The sequence below is a fragment of the Myxocyprinus asiaticus genome, chromosome 23 (assembly GCF_019703515.2).
Source record: "Myxocyprinus asiaticus isolate MX2 ecotype Aquarium Trade chromosome 23, UBuf_Myxa_2, whole genome shotgun sequence".
In the NCBI taxonomy this organism is placed as follows: domain Eukaryota; kingdom Metazoa; phylum Chordata; class Actinopteri; order Cypriniformes; family Catostomidae; genus Myxocyprinus; species Myxocyprinus asiaticus.
This window is the reverse complement of record NC_059366.1, coordinates 10,297,690-10,319,381: the sequence shown is the minus strand read 5'-3', so window position 1 is coordinate 10,319,381 and position 21,692 is coordinate 10,297,690. Positions and strand designations below refer to the sequence as shown.

At 36.9% G+C, this 21,692-nt stretch overlaps 1 protein-coding gene across 5 annotated transcripts in view; it reads left to right on the top strand.

Annotated features, from left to right (window-relative positions):
• The window catches only part of LOC127413709 (protein quaking-like), a 146,606-nt gene that overhangs the window by 100,738 nt on the left and 24,176 nt on the right, over positions 1–21,692 (top strand). For all 5 annotated transcript variants that reach the window (XR_007892681.1, XR_007892680.1, XM_051651068.1 and 2 more), the window contains exon 5: positions 19,343–19,430. Coding sequence is in view for 3 of the 5 variants with exons in the window: in XM_051651068.1 (XP_051507028.1) it covers positions 19,343–19,430 (88 nt within the window). In the remaining 2 variants the exon portion in view is untranslated. The remainder of the gene's footprint in view (positions 1–19,342; positions 19,431–21,692) is intronic.

Genomic DNA, 21,692 nt, shown 5'->3' with positions numbered 1-21,692 from the left:
TCCACATTTAATGTGGCCAACAAATTCAGCTTCATCTGGTAAGAAAAAAAAAGAATAAAATAATATTTTTTAAATAATAGTAATTATTATTATTATTAGTCTATTATTATGAAAAGGCATACGCAAGGCATATTTTATTAATAAAAACTATAAATGTAAGAGTAACGTTTAAAAATGGGCATTTCATTTAGTTTTGACGCATGTCAGGTTTAAGCCCCGTTCACACCCGGTTCTATCCGAATACAGAGACAGATACAGATAATTTTGTCATATGAACAGATACAGATACAAATACAGATAATGGCTTTGCTGCACACCCCTAGACCTCAGTATGGCTAGCTTATTATGCTGTGAAATCTGGGCCAGGAGCTGTTTGAAATCATAACATACTAAACGTTCAAGTGGACTTTTGTCCTGGGCCAGTAAACAACCCCCTAGAACCTCCTAGCCACCACCTAGCAATGTCCTTACACCCAACCAGGAACACCACTCACATTTTCTTTAGAATATCTAATTATTGAACAACTGTTCAATCTCACTCATTGCCTTTTCTGTCTCCTCCTCAAATATCCACATGCCAATGTTTTCAGATTCTCAAACCCCTGTTCCTTTCATCACCCACTGGCACACGCGCTCATGACGGGATTGTGAGCCCCGCAGACTGCAAGCAACTGCTGGGAGAAGAGGCAAAATCTGGGTGGGGTATGCACAAGTTCAATTTGGGGATTCCCGTGATGTGCTCAGCAAGTGTTAGTCACATGTAAATGAGCCTTTCCTGCAAGATTGCCCATAAAAACCTCTATGAGAATGTCTGAGTGCATGTAAAAGGTGCATTATGGGTGAGCAGAGCCAGTGTTGCTGTTTGTGCCAGTGCTTTTTTTTTTTTTTTTTTTTTTTGGAAGACAGCAGAATGAAGAGCCCAGTGGTTTGTGGGAGTTCCCATCTGTTCCCTTCACGGCACAATAGGCTCTCTCTTGCATGACATGTTTTTCTGCCTCTTGCTGTTTCTCGGAGTGCTCAGCACAGGCAGAGGAGAGAGAGAGGGGCTGAATAGAGCCCATTACTCTCTCTTGGCGGAAATGTGTGTGTGTGTGTGTGTGTGTGTGTGTGTGTGTGTGTGTGTGTGTGTGTGTGTGTGTGTGTGTGTGTTTGTGTGTGTGCGTGTGTAGTTTATGAACTCTCTTTCTCTAAATAAGACATGTTGTGCTCATTTGCATGCATGCACATTTGGATTCCCAGACATCGCTGCACGTTCTTCTGTATCTTTGTGCAGTTCTGTAGGTGTGCACACCACTATCTTTTGTCGAAAGGACTCTGTTGCGTTGACTGTGTATGTCGATAGTTAAAGCACCTTGTGTGGCCATGGTGTACGTGTGAGTGGCTAGGAGACTGCTTTCTGGTCACATGATTGAGTAGTCATCCATGTCTTTGAGGCTGAGAGAGCATCAAAAGGCTCTTTGTTTACAACTGGAGTGTGGAAATCCTGAGCGAGGCACTTTGGCCCTGCAGGACTGAATAGTGCGCCCAGTGGGGCTCAGTCCCCTTCCACTCCTCTGGTAGAGTTCAGCATCTTTTCACTTGCTCTCTCTTTCCGTTCTGATCTCAGTGTGTGTCCCTCCCTCGGTCTCTCATGATGTTATTGAGTAACACTTTGTTTTGGAGCTTGTGTTGGTACAGTTTGGTTGCAGGAGAGGGAATAAAGGCTAGTTGGGGTTCACGAGGCAGCGAGTGCATTGCCCTGGCAACTTGTTGAAAGGCCCTATCCTCAAAGGAGAGTACAGGGTCATGTGAATGTAGGGGCTTAAAATGTCAACCCACCGTCCCACTTTCACATTTTCATTTTTTATTTTTATTTATTTTTTATTTTTTCAAGAATAAGCTCACTCATTCATAGGCTTAATCTGCAAATGTTTGCATTTTCTGTTTTGATTTTGAGGGAAAATCTGCAGAGTGGATTTAAACATGGTAAAATTTGTTAAACAGAACTAAGAGTACTAAATTCTTATTGGTACTGTAGCTCAAAGCACTATCAAATTGGCCAAAATATTTAAATTGAATTGTGTGTGTTTTCTATGCCGCTAGCATCACCAAATGGAATTCTAAAAATAAAGACTGTTTTAAAAAAAGATTTGCTGAACACTCCCACACATCTGCCACATCTGCCACTGGCCAAACTAACATATAGTCCTGCCCCCAAACTCACACCATTGGTTGAGCCATTGTTGCATGTCAGGCTGGTCGGAATGCTCATATAGAATAATGAATTGAAAACACTACAGAGCCTTGAGTGTTGAAACTTTTCAGGGCATGAAAATGTTTTAACGTGTGGAAAGTTACACATGTAACCTGTAATAAATGAACATACAAGTGACGTGGAATTTGTAAAATTTTACAAACGACATTGGTTCCTGCGAAAGACTGTTCTGGAGCCACAGATTCCGTTTGGGTTCATTTTTTTTCTCAACACCTTTGTCTCTGTTTGTGCTCCCTCTCTTTTTTCCTCTGTCCCTCCTTTCCCAGGAATGACAGAGTAATCCCTCAGTAAATAGAGGGATAGTATAAAGATGTAGACTTCATGGCTGTTCAGAAATGAATACAGCTTCTCTGCTCTGCCCAGCTCCAGTAGAACAGTTGCTTCCCCCAGGCAACACGGAAACAAAATGTCACGAGCAAAATAAAGGCTCCTGTTCAGAGCGTGTACCTTCTGTCAGCAAACGTTACTTTTCCAAACACTGCACTTAGTCTTTAACGCACTGCTTGACTTTGCCAAGGTTGGGTGGCCTTTTCTCCTGAGAAAACGCCAAAGTATCTTGTGTGTTTGCATCTCCGGAGGGTTTTCTTTTCAGTGGCTGACATCCCGTCAGTGCTGCGAGGGTAAAGAACGAATATGATATAATATGATTGTTGATTGTGAAAAGGGCATGTGAAGAAATGGCCTTTATAATTCCCTGGTTTGATTCTCTGGACTTCCTTTAGGCCAATGCCAACATAGACCACACTGATAAGTGATTCAAATTAAGATAAATTGTGAAGACTGCATTTGACATGGTGCACTATTGGAACATCACATTGCATAATATGCAAATAAATGTATAAAATTTTATACAAATATAAAACAGTTTAAACTCCACTTAATAGAGTTTTCAGTTGTTACATTGACCACGTTTACAACCACTTAAGAAAATGGTTTATTCCAGAGTTTTAGCAGAAAGCGGCGTTCTGAAACGTCATGTAAACAAGAATGCTGATTTCCTTACACCGTTTTAGGGATTAAGAGAAAGCGGTTTAACACACCTAGGTTTTTCTCGGAGAATGTGGCTTAATGTGCGCATGTAAGCACATAAGCTGGGTTCTGACGGGTGTTTGAAGAGTTTGCGTGCATGGAACAGACTGGGATAACAAACATCATAGGATGAAGCCCAACAACATGTCAACACAGCAGAAATAATTCAACATTTCTGGGAGTACAGTGGGAAAATCGCATATACTATAAACTATACCCATTTATATACACAAATGTAAAATATCGACTGTCCCTAACTTCCCCATATATGCACTGGAAATTTTGGGGAATCCCAGAGTTTTATGTAAGAGGGAAACCCCAATACTGCATAGCAATTCCGCTTCAGGTTGTGATAGTAAGTTAAGGAAACAAACATAGCAACAAATATCTGGAAATAAAGCAAATCAAAAGAGAGTAAAATAGTGCAGTCTTCCTCGGATGCCATGTGTGTTTTTCACACAAGGGAAAATTGTGTTGCTGTGGAGAAAGCTGCTTACTGAATGAGCCGCATGTATATGGGAGTAAAGAGTACGCCGCTTATACAGTGCATGTAAACTGGAACGATGTTTTCTTGCAATAACCTGCTTTCTCGCAATAAGCCATTTTTTTTTTTTTGGTGTCCATGTAACCGTAGTCATTTACGTATCAGCTTTGACTCCGCTGTTTCTCCTAAAAGTCCTTATTCATACAGTAGGAGTAAAGAGTATTGTTGACATACAGTTGTTGACAGAACAAGAGTACAGATAGTATATATTATATACTGTACTCTGGAATACAGTAGTATAATGTGAATAGCATAGTTCAGATTAGTTGGTCTAAATGTTTATAATGTTCATATATATTTCATAGAGTTAATAGTGAAAAATCTTACTTTTAAATAGATGGCTTTAGTATCTTGGCAAATGTGAGCACAGTTTGAGAGATTGTTGAGATGTCTTTTTAAACTCTAGAGGAGACGCATGTCAAATTGGGATGTTTTTCTCATGAGAAAACTCTGCGTAGTCATGGATAAAAAGAAGCAAATGATCTTGATTTAAATCTCAATTTAATCACATTTCTGTATAGGAGAAATAAATGAGATCTTAAAGAGATTTCATTTGTGATTTTTCTTTCCTCAGGGTTGTCCCTCATCAAACGGCTTAGGTTGGTTCATTACTCTTGTAGTGTACCAGATCATTAGCCAGCGGTTCTGATTGGTCTTAACAATACTCTTCATTCAGGCGAGAAGATAGTCCCTCTCATGCTGATGTTTACAATTTGCTTGCAGACTGAAGATGAATAATACAAGAACACATGCATTTTTAAAGGCCAAAATTACTGTAATCTGTTTTTCAGAGTGTCTGGGACAGACGCGAGCACTCTGTGGGAGCCGCACTGCTGGAGGACGAGTAAATTCTTTGTGATGTTCAGGAGCACTTTCACTCTCTCTCTCTCTCTCTCTCTCTCTCTCTCTCTCTCTCTCTCTCTCTCTTCCCTCTCTCTCTTTTAATTCCCTTGTCATGTTTTTGACTTTGTGACCAGCCTTTTTGTTGCAGTCCTCATTTTTTTGGATATTGTGTGAGATCAAAGCTCCCTTTTATATGGACAGAGATAAGAGGCCTGTATTGTTATTGAGAGGTGGCTTGTTGCAGGGTTACTGTGTAAGAATTTGTTTGTGTGTTTTTTAGAAGAAAAGTATGTGTGTGTGGGTTTTGTAGCACAGCACCAGAAGTTTACAACAGTACAATACTATAATTTTGCACATTTTGGTACCTGACAACAATATGGATTCTGTACAGTTCTGCAGTTCAGGCAATGTGACATGAAGTGTGAAAGCAAAATGAAAGTTCAGTGGTGTAAAAATGCATTGATGCATGATTTGAGAATGAAAATGTAATGCATCAATTACAGAATTTTAAAATCTATTATAATTACTATAAAAATGCCTAGGGATGTCCCGAAACCAAGACTGGTACGCTCTCATGTACTGGTACTCGAACTCGTAAAAATGCTCCGTTACTAAAAAACGATTCCATCTGACGTACGAATGTCATTACGTAAACATTCAGCGCACAAATTAAAATCACGTTATGTCCTAGTGAGATTATTTATCTGCAAAAGCTGTGATTTAATGAGATAAATATATAGTTTGCATTTAATTCAAATGTGAACGCTTGTGAATGTGTGGAGACAGTGTTGTGCTGACGCGGGCTGCTCATACCTGTTAAAGCTCCTCCAAGGCTCATACAGGGAAAACATCATCATGAGCATCAGGCGCTCTGTTTGTAGCAGATGACAGTAAACAGAGTGCAAATTCACACTGTAGCGTGACGCACATAAAGAGTACATACTTGTTTAATTAAATAGCAGCCTTTAGTGGTTTAATAATCACTTTGAGTCTCGTAGCGACTGGCTACAAATAATAATAATAATAATAAATCAGTAGTAATTGTATTATACTTAAGCAGTATCTATCATCTGTGATGCTCTGTTATGCAGCACTTTATTTGACAATGTTGTATTTTGGATTGTGCTGTGAGGTTCTGTATATATGCACTTCATTTGATAAAAAAAAAAAAAAAAAAAAAAATCATTTTGATGATAAAATTGAAATAAACTGTTGATATGGAGTACTATCGGTACTCATACTCGTTCTCAAAAAAATGGTATTGGGACATCCCTAATAATGCACAATGTGTTACAGAGGCCATCTCAGTTTGTGTACGCAGTTTTGCAACATACATTGAGCATACAAGACTGAGAACAAAAAAAAATGCACTTCATTAAGAAAGTTCATGCTGCCGAGTTCAGCTTTCAGTGTAAATTTCATAATTGTTTGTGATTATTTGAACAAAGTAAGTTAATTGTTGTTATTTTTTGTTCAATCATGATGTATAGTATTTATATTCTGGAATATTTTGATAGTATTTTTGGAAATGCAGTTATTCAGAGACAGACGCCATGTGATAATCATTTGTTCACAATTTTTATACGGCATTAATAGAAAGTTATTCGTTTTTAATTCTGTGACCCTGCTTGATTTAAAGATCTGCCTGTACATGACAGATTACATGTAAGTTTCAGTTAACAGCTTAGTAAATGTTCCCATAACATGATCTACAAATGTATCACGCATATTCAACAGTGTACTGACCATCTGTTTGTATCAAGGTATGACTTTAGTATCAGGTACCAGATGCTGGTATGGTACCAAAGCCAAATTTTTATGGAGCCAACGCTATGATAAAGTGGGTCTTAGTGAGTTCTCTCTCTCTTGCTCGCTCTCTCTCTCTCTCTCTCTCTCTCTCTCTCCCTCTCTGTTTCTTTCTTTGCCGTCTCTTCAGTTCAAAGCCAGTTTGATGTATGAGACTTCCTCCTCCTCCTAATTGCACGTCTTTAATTCCAATGAGCAGGATGCCTACGCACTGACAGCTCATCACTGACACAGCCCGCTTTACTCGCCAGTTCTGTGTTCTTGTCTGGAAACTTCATGTCTGTTTCAGCTCTGTGTGTGTGTGTGTGTGTGTGTGTGTGTGTGTGTGTGTGTGTGCGTGCATGCCACCTATCATTGCTTGCACTATAATCTGCTCTAGCCATGTCTTGCTGTGTTAAACTGGCAGCCACCACGGCTCAGGTAATATCTAGCTTGCCATTAGGTCCCTTTATAAGTTGTCGGATAAATCTTAAAGCTGCCATATTCCTCACTTTTATAGCATTTTATTTTCTTGCCCTGGAGCCCACTTATAATGTCAGCCAATGTTTCGAACACCAAAAACAGTCGTAATTTAGTTTTGTATGACAATTTTCCGCATACTCGCTGACCCTTAAAACTAACAGGCTGAACATTTATCAGACTACTGTACCTTTAAGACTTATATATTTACATGACCTCTATTATGATTAGCTAATTGATTTGCATGTAAAATGAGTAAAAAAAATTAAAAAGTTGGTCTATTCTTTTAGTACTAAATAATCATCAACTATGAACAATGCTATTTTATTGTTTATTTGTTGTCTTTTCATTATTTCACAGTACTGTTAAATGGTACTGAACATTATGAAAGTCAATTTTGTTCCGGTATTATTTAAAAATAGAATCGTGATGTCAAAATATGTTGTTCACTTTTTATTTATTTTCAAAGGAGCAAGAAATGTCCTTCACAGTCAAGTAAATGTCAGAAATTCTCAACTTGATTCATTGTTTTCATGTTTTGTTTTTTTCCACAAGTGAGAGAACATTATTAAAAATGCAAATAACAAATGAGAGATTCAAATGTTATGGCTATTAGAACACTTGATTTAAGAGTGTGTTACATATCTTCCTTTCATACTTCTGTTACATGCTTCCAAATCATGCAAACAGGATAAAGTGAATTTCCATACTTGTTTGTCTTCATTTACTATGGAACCAGACTGTGTGCGTGTGTGTGTGTGTGTGTGTGTGTGTGTGTGTGTGTGTGTGTGTGTGTGTGTGTGTGTGTGTGTGTGAACCGAGAGCTGTGTCTGTTTTTTCCTCTCCGGCGTCTAATACACTCCTAATACATCCTTTCGGCTTTGTGTGTTACTGTTGTTTATGGGCCGCAGAACAGATGAGATTTTATTTGACATAGTCTGCATTTGACACACACATACGCACAGTTTTGGCACCAGGGACACTTGCATTACTTTCTTCTCTCAAAGCCAGTTAACATTAAACCTCATGCGAGGGGAAATATCTAACACTGTAAGCTTGGCACGCTCCCACAGTTTTGCAGCTGAATTGATGCATGTTTACATACTGTATTTCCAATGTAAACGTACAAGCACACATACACAGCTCTATCTCGCTCTCTCTCTCGGGCCATTGTGACCCTGAGTCTTTTCTCGCACATCCAGGAAAGGCTACTTCCCTGCCTCTTACTGAAATAACCTGCAGTCTAATTTTAACCTGCAAGTGTTTAGACAAAGAATGGAGCCCGGCACTTTGCGCTCATTTGCGTGGCTAAATTTACCCAGCAATTTTAGCGGAGGCTGCATAAGAATAATTTCATAAGCGTAATTGATGTGTTCACACAGTCCAATTTTGAGTTCTGGCTGTTATGACAGGTTAAAAAAGTTACCATAATATTACAATGTTTTTTTTAAATATGGTACCATGGTAATATCATATTTTTGCACAATGGTTATACAATAATATTTTTAAGATATGTACCATGGCATTTTCCATCATTTGAAATGCCATGGAGTGCCATGTAAATACCATGGTATATAAATTTTAAATTAAACATAGTTTGATGTACTTTTTTGGTAATTTCATTATATTCATTAACTTATCTTGGAATGCCATGTATATGTCATGGTAAATTCATATGGTAATCAGTACTATATTATATATCAAAGTACCATGGTATTGCTATGCTTTTTATTCTTGAAGTACCTTATAAGATTATATAAATACCATGGTACATAAATATGGTAAACATTCAGTTCCATGGAATACACTATCAAATACCATGTTTTTTTCTTCGTTAATATACCACAGTAGTATCATGTTTTTTCATACTATGTTCATTCTGTGTTATTCTTTGAAATACCTTGTAGTACTATGTAATAGATGTCAACTGATAGTGGATTTTGCAGAAACCGATAACTAAAGTAATGGAAAAGACAGATTAAAGGGCTGATAGATTTTAAAATCAATTTATAGAATTTTAAAAGATTTTCTTTGTCTTTCCTTACTTTGATGGGCACAAACATAGAGGCAGCAAGAGTCCAGAATGAATAAAATCCCAGCTGCAGTTTATTGTTCAACCAAAATCCTAATAATAACCAGAAAAAAGATTTGTTGCATAGTATAGGACTTTTTTTTTCTCCCCTTTTCTCCCCAATTTGGAATGCTTAATTCCCAATGCACTCTAAGTCCTCATGGTGGCATAGTGACTTGCATCAATCCAGGTGGCAGAGGACGAATCTCAGTTGCCTCCATGTCTGAGACTGTCAATCCGCATGCATCTTATCACGTGGCTTGTTGAGTGCGTGACTGCGGAGACGTAGCATGTGTGGAGGCTTCATGCTATTCTCCACAGCATCCATGCACAACTCACCACATGCCCCACTGAGAGTGAGAACCACATTAGGAGTTTACCCCATTTGACTCTACCTTCCCAAGCAACTGTGCCAATTTGGTTGCTTAGGAGACCTGACTGGAGTCACTCAGCACGCCCTGGATTTGAACTCATGACTCCAGTTGTGGTAGTCAGTGTCTTTACTCACTGAGCTACCCAGACCCCCTAGTATAGGACGTTTAATAATAAACAAGCCCAAAACACACAAGGGACTCTTATTTTGAAATGACAGAGACTTGGCTCCATTACAATGCTTTATAATTGAGTATTTACCAAATTAAGAATTTTATGGCCTATATATCCACCAGATGAATGATTTTGTGGATATAATTTACCAGATAAAGTTTAATGAGGAATAAGGTTTATTATTATTCACAAGATATAAGTTGGAGACACAATTACATTAAATTACATTAATGCATATGCTGACAGGGCATGTTTCTGTAAAGTCACATTTATCTTTGCATGCCCTTGCTTCAATTTAGAACACTTGATTATCTAATCAAAATAACCAAATATGCAATGAAGTGAGGATAAATATATGGGTGAATATTGTCATTGAGGAAAGATTTATATACAGCAAATCCCCACACGATTGTTTTTATTTCACTTGGAGGCGGCTGTTATACTGTAGAATCAAGCCTTTCTAACTGTAGACTCATCCAGTGCCAGCCACAGAGGAACAGGGAGGAATTAAAAAAAAATATATAATAATAATTAATATCGGCTTATTTTTGCCAAAAACCGATAGTTCCATAAATCAACTATCGGCAACAATTAATTGGTAAAACCAATATATCAGTCTACCTCTGCTATGTGAATGCCATGGTACATGAATAATCATTGGTACATGTTAATCATTCAGTATCATGGTAAGTTTATCAAAAGGACCATGGAATTAACTTGATTTTTGGGTGTGATACTGTGATCATTACATGTTTTTTTGGGCAGTATCATAATTTTCTATATATGTGCCATGTTAATTCAATCACTGGTATTCTTGGAAGTACCATGTCAATACTTCTATTTAAGTCAATAAATATGCATTCAGTACCATGGTGTATTTCAAAGTACCATGGTATTGCCATGCTTTTTGGGACATATGCCATTTTAAGACCATGTTTTCTGGACATGTATTACAGTAGTATCATAATATTCCATGGTAATGCCATTTTGTAAAGTACCCTGGAGTAATATGTACATTAAATACCATGGTACATACATACTGTTCCGTTTTTAACTGAATAACATGTTATATGTCAATGTACCATGGTATTACCATCTGACTACCATGACACCGCCACAGTACTTGTTTGTGGCTGAATGTAAAATTCTCAATTAATATTTGTTCTCATTTAACAAGTGTTTGTCATACCCAGTTGACCAGTTACAAGAGGTACAGCAAGTAGGCTCAACTTAAATATTGGATTAAGAAGTAATTACTCTCAAAAAAAGTCATCTCCCCCATGATTGTAAGAAGTGTGAATGTGTGAAAGTGTGTGAAAGCAAACAGGAAATGTGTATGTTTTCTCTGGTTGTTTTAATGTGTCCAAGGGGATGGTCCATCATGCTCTATGTCTGCAGCTGCAGAAAAGCCAACCTTAGAGCTGATTTTTAGCTTTTGTTCACCATCAGAAAGCCTGGCAGTGGTACGGCACAGCAAGCCAAATGCTGGTTGTTATTAAATGCACAGTTTTATGTGGATAAATGTGGAAAGAGAACTAGAAGTAAACTATTCGTAGGTAGACTTCCCCCAAAATTTTAAACACTGTGACTCTGTGGTTCTATCAGTACATTGCACTTTGTTTGTTTGAGCATCCAGACCAGCCTGACACAGTAATCAATGGTGTGAGTTTAGGGCGGGACAATCTGTTTGCTGACTAATTGTTGACAGTTCAAGAAACATAAATAAAGGACCAAATTTAGTCATTATTTCTGTAATTGAGCTCATGTAAATGCTTTACATGGTATTCTTTTATTGTAAACACACTCAGTGAGGGCAACTCTGTGTGAATGATCAACCCTGATTCTTATGCGCTGAATCTCTGAGGAACAGATCCTGGAGATGTTGTGCTTAGGGGTTGGGTGAGATAAACTAGCATGTTCCGGTGCGCCGCTGAGGGACAGGAAGGACTGTCTCTGTGGCAGGAAGCCAAGCGTTCGTGTTTGTGTGTTGTGAGGGAGCAGCTGCGTGCGCCTTGAGTGGGATGCGTTCTTGGAGCACTAGCCTCCGGTTTCTACTCGCCAGGTCCTCCTATCCACATTCGGCCAATTATAGCACCTATCTGTCCTTCAGCCTTCTCGTTTGACCTGAGTTGCTTTTGTTTTTGTGTTTGACATGTTTGGCTTATGTCCTTGCCCTTGACAAATTGGTACTGACAAGATAAAGTGTGTCATAGAATAAAGCAAAGCATAAAATTGGATCATATTTTGTGTTTTAGAGAGAAAGCAATAAATTACTTGAGTGGTTTAAGGGGGGGGTGTACATATACATCCACAGCGCAGAGGACAGTGGTAAAAGAGAAGAGAAAAAAACAAAACAAAGATGTCCAAAAGAAAAGAAGGAAACAGGCTAAAGGACTGTCAGACAAGGGCGCTCAGTGTCTCTCAGCTCACCACGCACATAACAATTCCATCGATCTCAGTTCACAAAGAAGAACAGCCAAAAAAAGCTCTTGCAGAGGAGAGTGCATGTAGAGGAGGAGGATAAGTGAGGGAGAGGGAGAGAGAAAAGCTCTGTTCCAAAACTTTGTGAGCTGCCTAGCTAGACAACATTTTAAGACTAAGATTGTTTCAAAACAATATGCTGCCTTCTAAGATACCTAATGTCTGCCAAATTTTAAGACAACATTGCTTTTCTTTTTTATGGAGAAGGGAACACAGAATGTACTGTGATGAGCTCAGTGAATAAAATCATCCTATATGGCAGATGAGAAAAGAACATTTTATTATAAACTTTTCTTTTTATATTTTTTATTTTATTTTTATGTATTTTTTATATTTTTAATAATGTATTATAATTTTTAATAATTTATTATAACTTGTATAACTTATTTTTAATTAAAGAAATATAATAAATGTAAATTTAAGTTTATAAATTTATAGTTTAAAAAAAATTAAACTTAAAAAATAACTCAAATGAACTAAATGTATTTACTGAAATTGAATTCAATACATAAAAGCATTGACAAAACAAATAGGTGAATCTAATTAAAAATAGACTATTTTACCCAATATTTGTGTGTGCTATGTATTTTTATTGTTATTCCTATATATTGTTTATATTGTTAATCTTATATATCGTATATTCTTGTATACAAACGAATAAAATCATCCCATATGGACCCTTTTCACATTTCCGGGTTTGGAACACGGAGGATAAACTCTAGCGGGGTAAACTTTTAGAGCAGTAAAATATTATTTTTGAGTTCCCATTTGCTCCAACATTAAAAGAAGAAATCAACTATTTAATTTCCATGATTTTCCAAAAGAGGAAGAGCAATAGATAGAGAGCAATGAATTATGGCAGTCAGAAGAGAGAACGATGTGTTTTTTCAATAATGCCAGGGTAATATAACACAAAGAAGTTATAAATTTAAACTAAATAATAAAAAAAAAAAAAAATAAATAAATTAAATAAATTTTGTTAGAATTACATTGCAAATTAAGGTAGAAATTATTCATCACTTTTAAAAAATATTATATATATATATATGTATATATTATCATTATAATTAAAAATAACTTTTATATTTATATTTTTATGCATAAAAGTATCCCTAAAAAGGGGGAAATCTCATTTAAAAAATGACTGTTTTACCCAATATTTTTGTGTGCTGTGTATTAGTTATTATCAAAGTCTATTGGAATCAATTGCAGGCTCGGCAGAAGGGTACATTAAGGTCGTATAACAACCTTAAAGAGGGCATTCAAGAACATCTACAGTATTTGATAAAAAAAAAAAAAATGACAAATGGGTCACTCATTTGTCTTGTGGACTTAACAGATAGGTGCAAGTTAAGGCCACGAGACCACAAGTCCACCATTAAGTTCGTCAATTCGAACAGGGCCTATGCAGAGTGTACCAAAACAGCCACTCATGATGATACATTACACAGTTATGATACTTTCAGAAGGCTGCTGCCTATGTCTATACACAGTAGACAGCAAGGCAGCTCACCAGGTTTTGGAAAGAGAGCTTGAGAGAGAGAGAGAGTGAGAGAGGCAGCCCTGACGGGCCATGATGGAAAGTTGTAGGCTGGCAGGCATTGTGTTGTAAAGGTCATTGTGATCCCAGTGTGAATAGCTCAAGAGTGATTCCTCTTTATGCAAGCGAACTTTATAAACATTTTAAACTGCCTGACCTGAGCACACATGCTGCTCTAGTCTCTCTGGCCTCTCTTCATCTCTATATCATATCACATGAAATCGCTTCTGCTTTGAGGAACCTTTCACACCTGATATTAACATCTGTCTTGGGTGACCTGATTACAAAGGAAGTCCAAAATGTTTTGTGAACAACTCACTCAAACCACGTTCGGATATAGTCAGAAATGCATGTGGCCACATCGTATTTGTTGCTGGAAGCTATTCTGGTACTGTTGTACTCGAATGTAAACTTTGTACATCTTCAGTTGTGCTTTTTTCCCCATCTAACCCCTTGTTGTATTCAGATGTTGAACAAAGTAGCGCTTTCTAAATCAGACACAACTAAATCAGACACAACTCAATAGCCAAATTGAGAATTTGAATTAGCAGCTTTGCTGTCCAAGACCTCTCTTTATATTAAACTGAGATCAAGACCATTGCTGTTCACTTCAAGCGTCACAATCCTGCGCACGTATGCTGGCACATTACCAGTACATGAACGCTTTGGTGCAGAGAGAGGCCCTTTGTGCTGTCAGTGTGCAGCTCAGTAGCATGGTGAGCAGGAAGGTTCCACGGCAACACTGTCCTAAAAGGAGAGAGCGTCGAAAGCAGAGAGATGATACTGGAGAAAACAGGGCAGGAAAAATGTGGCATGTCATAGAGATGATTGAGGCTTGGAGCAGAAAGATGTATCAGATATGCTGTAATTTGTTATTGAGAAGTGATGTCATCAATACTGAACCTTGCAAAGTTGTTTGATTTGTAGGGTAAAAACAGATGACTGGAGAAAGCAGTGATTCTCAGCCCAGATTTATTTTGCACATCAAGTAGTGACCCAATTCTGCCCTACAAAGGCAAAGTGCAGTAACTACAGTTGGAGATCGATACAGATTTCCCGATTGGATTTCATTCTGATTCACAAGCTCTCAATCCCATTCAGTTCCAATTTTGATATGAATTGATTGGATTCTGATTCATTTTGGTATATTTAATTTATAATGTCCATGAAAGAAATTATCTTTCAGATAATTCTGTATATTATATAGGGAACTTTCTAACTTGGTACATTAGGAAAATAAAAATTATAAACATGAACAACAGGGCCCACACTGTGTAGCTCATTTGCTGTTTATTTAACAGATATCATAATCAGCGCAACCAAAACTGAAGTAAACTTTAAAGAAAAAGAACAAGATCGATCTTGGGATTTTAAGAATCGATATCGGGACCGATAACTCAATGGTCATTTTTGTGTAGTTACTGTGGTTTGCATTTGCATGGCAGAAATGGTTAGCATTAGGGAAGGGTTAGGGTTATTTAGGGTTATTTAGGGTTAGGGTTATGAACTGTGTAGGCCCAACAATACACAAAACATGACATGACTGATTAGGAAAATTAACAGTTTTATAAAAGCATTCACAACAGCAGAAGTGTAATTTACATGCAACCCTTCATTTTTCTATAGTCTGGGTCATCATTTATTTTACCTTCCATTGTTTTGTTCACAGTTTTGAGGGATGAGTGCATGTTACGCAACATGTCCATGTTGACATCTCAATTACAGTAAAGTTTGATTGGACACACGGCCTTCGTTGACAACTCCATCAATATCAAAATATTGATTTATGGTGATTCTCTGTTTTGAAAGTTGATAAATTATTTATTTTGCTAATCTAAATGTGCACTACTTATAACATTAGATCCTTTTTATTGTTTGCATTTAGCTTTGTTTTTGTTTTTTCCCTTGCTGTCCTCAACCATATTAGGACAGACATGTGACCCATTTTTTGGTCACGACCCCTTAGTTGTTAACCACTGGGTGAGAATTGTTCTCACTGTGTCTCTGGTAGTTAATCTGGTGAACAGAACTGGGTTCTGTGTGGGTAACGATATGAACTGATTTTTAAATGACTGTTTGCATCCCAACAAATCCCAGCCTGAACCTATTTGAAATGCTTTGATGACATCACAGCACCTCTCACTGGCACATAACCAATATTGCAAGATTGTAAATATAGCTGTTTGAAAGAGCATACTGCCATACCTCTCTTACCATTTCTGCTGTGTAAGAAATTTGTACAGCATGCATGCAACATCCAGATAGCTGGTTATATTTGCCAAAATGTGCAGTAAAATCTAAGCACACTTTGCATAGTGCAGAATCCCTTTGTGACCAGTGTAAGAAGAAGAAATATTAGCCATGAATTTTTTGCATATTTTTCTTGACCCATTATTTAATTTGACTGACAAGAGTTGAGACCTTTTTTTGTACAAAATTGGATTAATAATGCAAAAAAAGAAATAAATGAAAATTATTATTGTTTTCAAGATTATAAATGCATACTACATGCTGAAATAAACATGCAACATAATGAGGTTTTGTGACAACAATGTAGTTTACTACTGTTTGAAATGTTTACTGTTACATAATGTCTACTGTTTCACATACTACAGTACTTTTTAAGAATAGTAAGCATTGTACAATGTATAATGCACAGTATTCAGTAAGTAGTATGCTAGGATTTCATTCCAACATACATCAAGTGCAGCTTAAATTACTTTAAAAAATGAAAAGTGAAAGGTAGTAGCTGCATAAAAATGTATTATTTTTTAAAATAAAAAAATATAAATAAAATAATGTTTAAATAATAAATAATAATGATGAGCAAAATATTAATTTACTCAGAAGTAAATAAAAAATAAAAAGTAAACATTCTCACATAATTGCATACCTACATATCAAATGCTAATAAAAAGAATTATTTAAATGCTAAAAAATGTGGATGCTTGGAGCCTGTCTGATTTCAACTGGAAGAATGTTCCAGATCTTTTAAGGCATAGTGGCTAAAAGCTACTTCACTTGATCTCTTATGTGTTACATAGCCGCTAAAACAGCGCCAACCCGCATCTCAGAATAGCATTTTTTCAGAGCGGTATTCTGAGTTACCGTAGACTTTGTCAGTTCGAACCAGTCTGGCCATTCTCTGTTGTCTCATCAACAAGGTGTTTCCATCCACGGAACTGCCACTCACTGGATGTTTTTTGTTTTTGGCAGGATTCGGAGTAAATTCTAGAGACTGTTGTGTGTGAAAATCCCAGGAGATCAGCAGTTACAGAAATACTCAAACCAGCCCATCTGGCACCAACAATCATGCCACGGTCCAAATCCCTGAGATCACATTTTTTCCCCATTCTGATGGTTGATGTGAACATTAACTGAAGCTCCTGACCCGTATCTGCATGACTTTATGCACTGCACTGCTGCCACACGATTGGCTGATTAGATAATTGTATGGATGATTGTTAGTGCTACCAAATAACATATACTGTATAAACTTGATATGCAAGCTATCGCAAACAGAGTTTTTTCATAAGTGAATGTGCAGTGCGCAGCATTTGGGGCAGACGCTCTCAGAGGCCCCCGCTCAAGGACAGAGTCGATTAGGCTGATTAAATAAAGACAGAGAGTGATTTATAACAGCTCTGTCCCGCTCTATTCATCAGCAGGCTCTTGACTTAATAAAGTATTGATATTTAGATACACAGGGAGCAGGCAGCGGTTCAGTGGTGATGGGAGGGCACAGGGGACCGGGGCCCTTAGAAGAACTGTGCTGCGGGGCAGTAAATACATCTCTATTAATGTTGTTCATCTCCACACGGCACAAACAGAGGCTGAGCGAGTGATGGCCTGGTAGCACTGATCTCTCTGAGGGTATTGCTGATGTGTGGGATGTTATCAATAGCTGTGACGGTGAAGACTGGCATCAAATATGCATTGTAGTTCTTCTGTTGTTGTTCCTTATTGCAGATTTGCGGTGTTTAGGAAGCTATTTTGAAACTATAGGTTAAAAAGCTAAAAGCTATTCATGATATAGTTAAACTACTGTACAATCAAGCGAAACTTATGAAAGATTAGTTAGCTAAAAGATGATGTAAAACAGACAAAAACTGTGATACGCCGTGAGTGCAAGATGATGTCTTTTGGATTTTTGTCAGTTTTCCCAGAAGAGAAAGACTGTAAATTTTGACCTGATCATTTTGGAGTACACTACAGGTGATTCTCACAAAACCAGTCAAGAAAATTTCATTTTTTACTCCAAAATCAAAAGAAACAAATAAGAATTTTAACAAAGTAACTATGTGCTCAAGGTGTAAACTGCACCTGCCACACAGCGCTGCGATTTGCACTCAAATAGTCTGGTGGAAACAGAAACTGAAGACAAACTGCACCCCCAAGTCTTGCTTCAATGGTGTGGTGTGTAAAGACAGTGTAGAAGTACTTTTTTTTCATGCAGACGACCTGGGTTCAATTTCCCCATTTTGTCCCACTTTTCCCCATCCTGTTTTCTGTCCCCACTCTTAATATTTCCTCTAATACTACTTATAATAATAAAAAAAATAAAAAAAATGAAAATAAAGGTTGATTTCCTCGCAGTGATTTGGTCACTTTGAAGGTTGGATAGTTGAGAAAGATTTGATCCGGGTAAAATTAACCATGGTTTTACTGTAGTAATATTGTAGTAACCATGTTTTTCTGGTGTAAGCCAAAGTTTTAATGCAATTAACCATGGTGTTACTACAGTAATATGGTGTTAATATAGTTGCCATGTTTAATTTTGTGGTTACTATGATTTTACTACAAAATACCATGGTGAAATTATGGTAAATTTTTGTAAGGGAAGGTTAAGGTTAGGTTTAGGGATAGGGGTTGGTTTTTGTGGGACTCTATATAAACACAATAAACATGCTGTAGTGATGCCCCTATACTGTATGGTAGTGCAGTATTTAAGAGTGCAAATAGTATCTGCCACTATATGCACCGGGGGTGGGATTAGTAAAAGTAAAACATCCAGACGCGTTGCGGTAATGAGAATTTGGGGGTAAAATGTGCTGAAAATGTAAAAAAATAAAATAAAATAAGTGTCCTTAAAAATAATGTCACGGTGCAAAAAATCTTTATGGTCCTAAATGTAGGTTTCTAAATTAATTCAATAATTTTATATATATATATACAATAAAATTCACAAAATTCTGATTTTGATTCCGTAAGGTATTTCAATCAATTCAACAGATTTCCTCCCAAAAAAAAAAAAAAAAAAGCAAAAATGTGGGGAAAATAGTCTGTAGATTCCATCTGGGCCTAGTGATGATTTGTGAATTTTAAATGAAAATGCATCAGACTTCCCTTGAGACAGAGACATTTTAAAAGAATGTGTTTGATTGTTGTAAAATATGGCATAAAATCAGCATTTTGTCGTGCTAATACATTGTGGCTTGCTGGAAAAAAATAAAAATAGCTTGATGAAGCTGAAAATGCTGCACTGTTTAGAAAACAGCTGATATATTGTCACTCTTCTGATTAATGTAGTTAGTGTATCATTAAATTAATTAACTTCAATACTTTGAGGAAAAATAATGTGAGAGATTGCATGTGAGATATTTTAGCTTGAAGGAGAAATGGACAATGAGCTAACGCTAATTGCTACAGTGAATAGCTGCAGACAGCACAGTTTACTGTATATGCCTTGTATTTCTGTGTGTCTGTGTTCTGATGTCTGTGTGTTTCCTTATTTCTGACTTCTTTGTGTATGTTTGTTTACACTGACAGGCAGAAGGGGAGGACAGTCTGAAGAAGATGCAGCTGATGGAACTGGCCATTCTTAACGGCACCTACAGAGACGCCAATATCAAATCACGTAAGCGGCCACCTCCTCTTCTAACAAACACAGGCATTATTGTGGGAGGCCTTTGTGACCGCAGCTTTCAGTAATCCTCTGCCTTGCTCTCTCAAGTAACCCTGATTCTCTGATAAGTGCTCTGACAAATGTCTCAGCAATCTGATGCAGAGTTAGCACATACGTCAAACCCGTAGAGAAGAAAACTTAGATCAAATGATATCTCTATAATATCTGAATTGTTTCTCCTAGACAGCAATGAGATTAAATGGAGAGCAAATGGAGAAAGTTCTCCTGCTTCTCAAGTTTCCTCCAGAGAAAAAGACCCCAGTAATCTCACATGTGTCCTCAGTAGAGTTTCAGGAGAGATCTCAACAACTGTGCTAAGATTTGCTAAATTACAAAAGTTTGCAATCAAAAGTCAATGATTTCAATATGAACATTCCTCATGTTCTTCCAAGACGAATTATCTGGGCCGTGCTATTAACGTTAACCAGACCACAATTGACGCGCAACGTGTATTTGACCCAGCATATCTAATGCCCTTCCTTCAAATATTTGATTACGTGTTGTGCCATTTACACTTGGATGGACAACGCAAAACCCCACTGTTGCTCGATTATAACTGATAATTTACTGAGCACTTGTCTCATTTGGGAATTTCAGGAGAAACATCTGAGACTGTTGATAGTTGATACATTAACTGACAATTTCATGAAGTCTCAGTTGAGCTATGAAAGAGAAACCTCTTAGCATTTAGTTATTTGTTTGAATAGCTGCTAATGAACCAAAATAATTGAGAACATGCACTGATATCTGTGAAAACAATGTTTTCTTAATTAAGGCATGTTGTGACAGCCTCCTCTTTGCTTTGCTGCTTTGGTAAATAGTTCAAGTGCTGTGGAACGGCTGGTGTTCGATATTGTTATTAAGGAGTTTGGTTGAATTCATCAGCCTCTCCCTCTCTGCTGAAAAGACCAGCATATGTTATGTTGCGCTGTGTTATATTCATCAATAAAATTGCTGGTGAAAATGTTGACAAATAAGGTCTTTTTTTTCAACAAAGACAAGATGAAAGATGCATCATGAAAATAATTAATCGATTTTAATTTAAACACTGTTGATGGAAATTTAATGCAGAAAAGAAATACTGCATGATATTGACAATGCACTAAGTGTTTTTAGAGAAAGAAAGAATTTGTATACAAAAAATGTATTCATATAATCAAGTCATAGGAGCAGATTCACTCAGCAGTTGCGCCACTTTTGTGCGTGGTATTTCAGCACAATAACCTGCATCTTATTCACTAACCAACCGCAATCTATTTTAGCAGGCGCAATCAGTGCTGAAATTGTGCTGTGTCTCGAGTATTTAAATGAAGTCACTGTCATTCCTTTCTGTGCAAACACGCCTCCTTTCTATGTATATTAGGCTTATTGTAGATTTCAATTCATTCACAAAAATTGCGATCTAAATTGCGGCAGGCAATTTTTGTGAATGAAGCGCAATATTGCCACCAAATGAAAGTAGGCGGTAAAATGAATTTTATTTAAAAGAGATGTTTGTGAACATTTTTAACCTATCATATTAGCAGTGATTCATCAAATAATCATCAAATGATGGAGAAGAGCTTTAAAAAACTTGCATATATCCAGATGTGCGGTGTCGTCAAGTGCATGTTCTTTCTTTTTAAGAGATGATCCAGGTATCTGGATCAAAGTGATGCTGTACAGTAGACATTTGCCAGTATTCAATAATAAGGTATACTGTGATAATAACATGCACAAAAATATTGTTATCGTGAGCACTTCATAATGCCGAAACAATTTCTAGATAACTTATTTACCAAATTGTTTAGATTTTTCTGAATGCACTTTAGCATTTCCATCAATAAATTAATGCTCTAACTCTTACAGTAATAGGAAGACATAACAAATTACTAGGAAACTCTAAAATTCATGTTTCTTTTTCAAACTTCTCCATCAAAATGTAACCATTGTTGTTACTTTTTCATTTGCAGTGAAAATAAACAGTAATAAATTAGATAAATGCAAAATTGAAGCATTGGACCATGTCTCTTTGAATCTTATATGGTTTGATCTTTGCAGAGTTACATTCTTTGTGATCGTTTAACTTAAAAAGTACAAAACAAGTAACTAAATCTTGTTATTAAGAACAACAACAAAGTTTATTTATCTTTCAACCCGTTTTGTAATTCAATACAATACCGTGATGATACCGTATACTGTGATAAATAAGCAGTTATCGCGATATGAAAATTT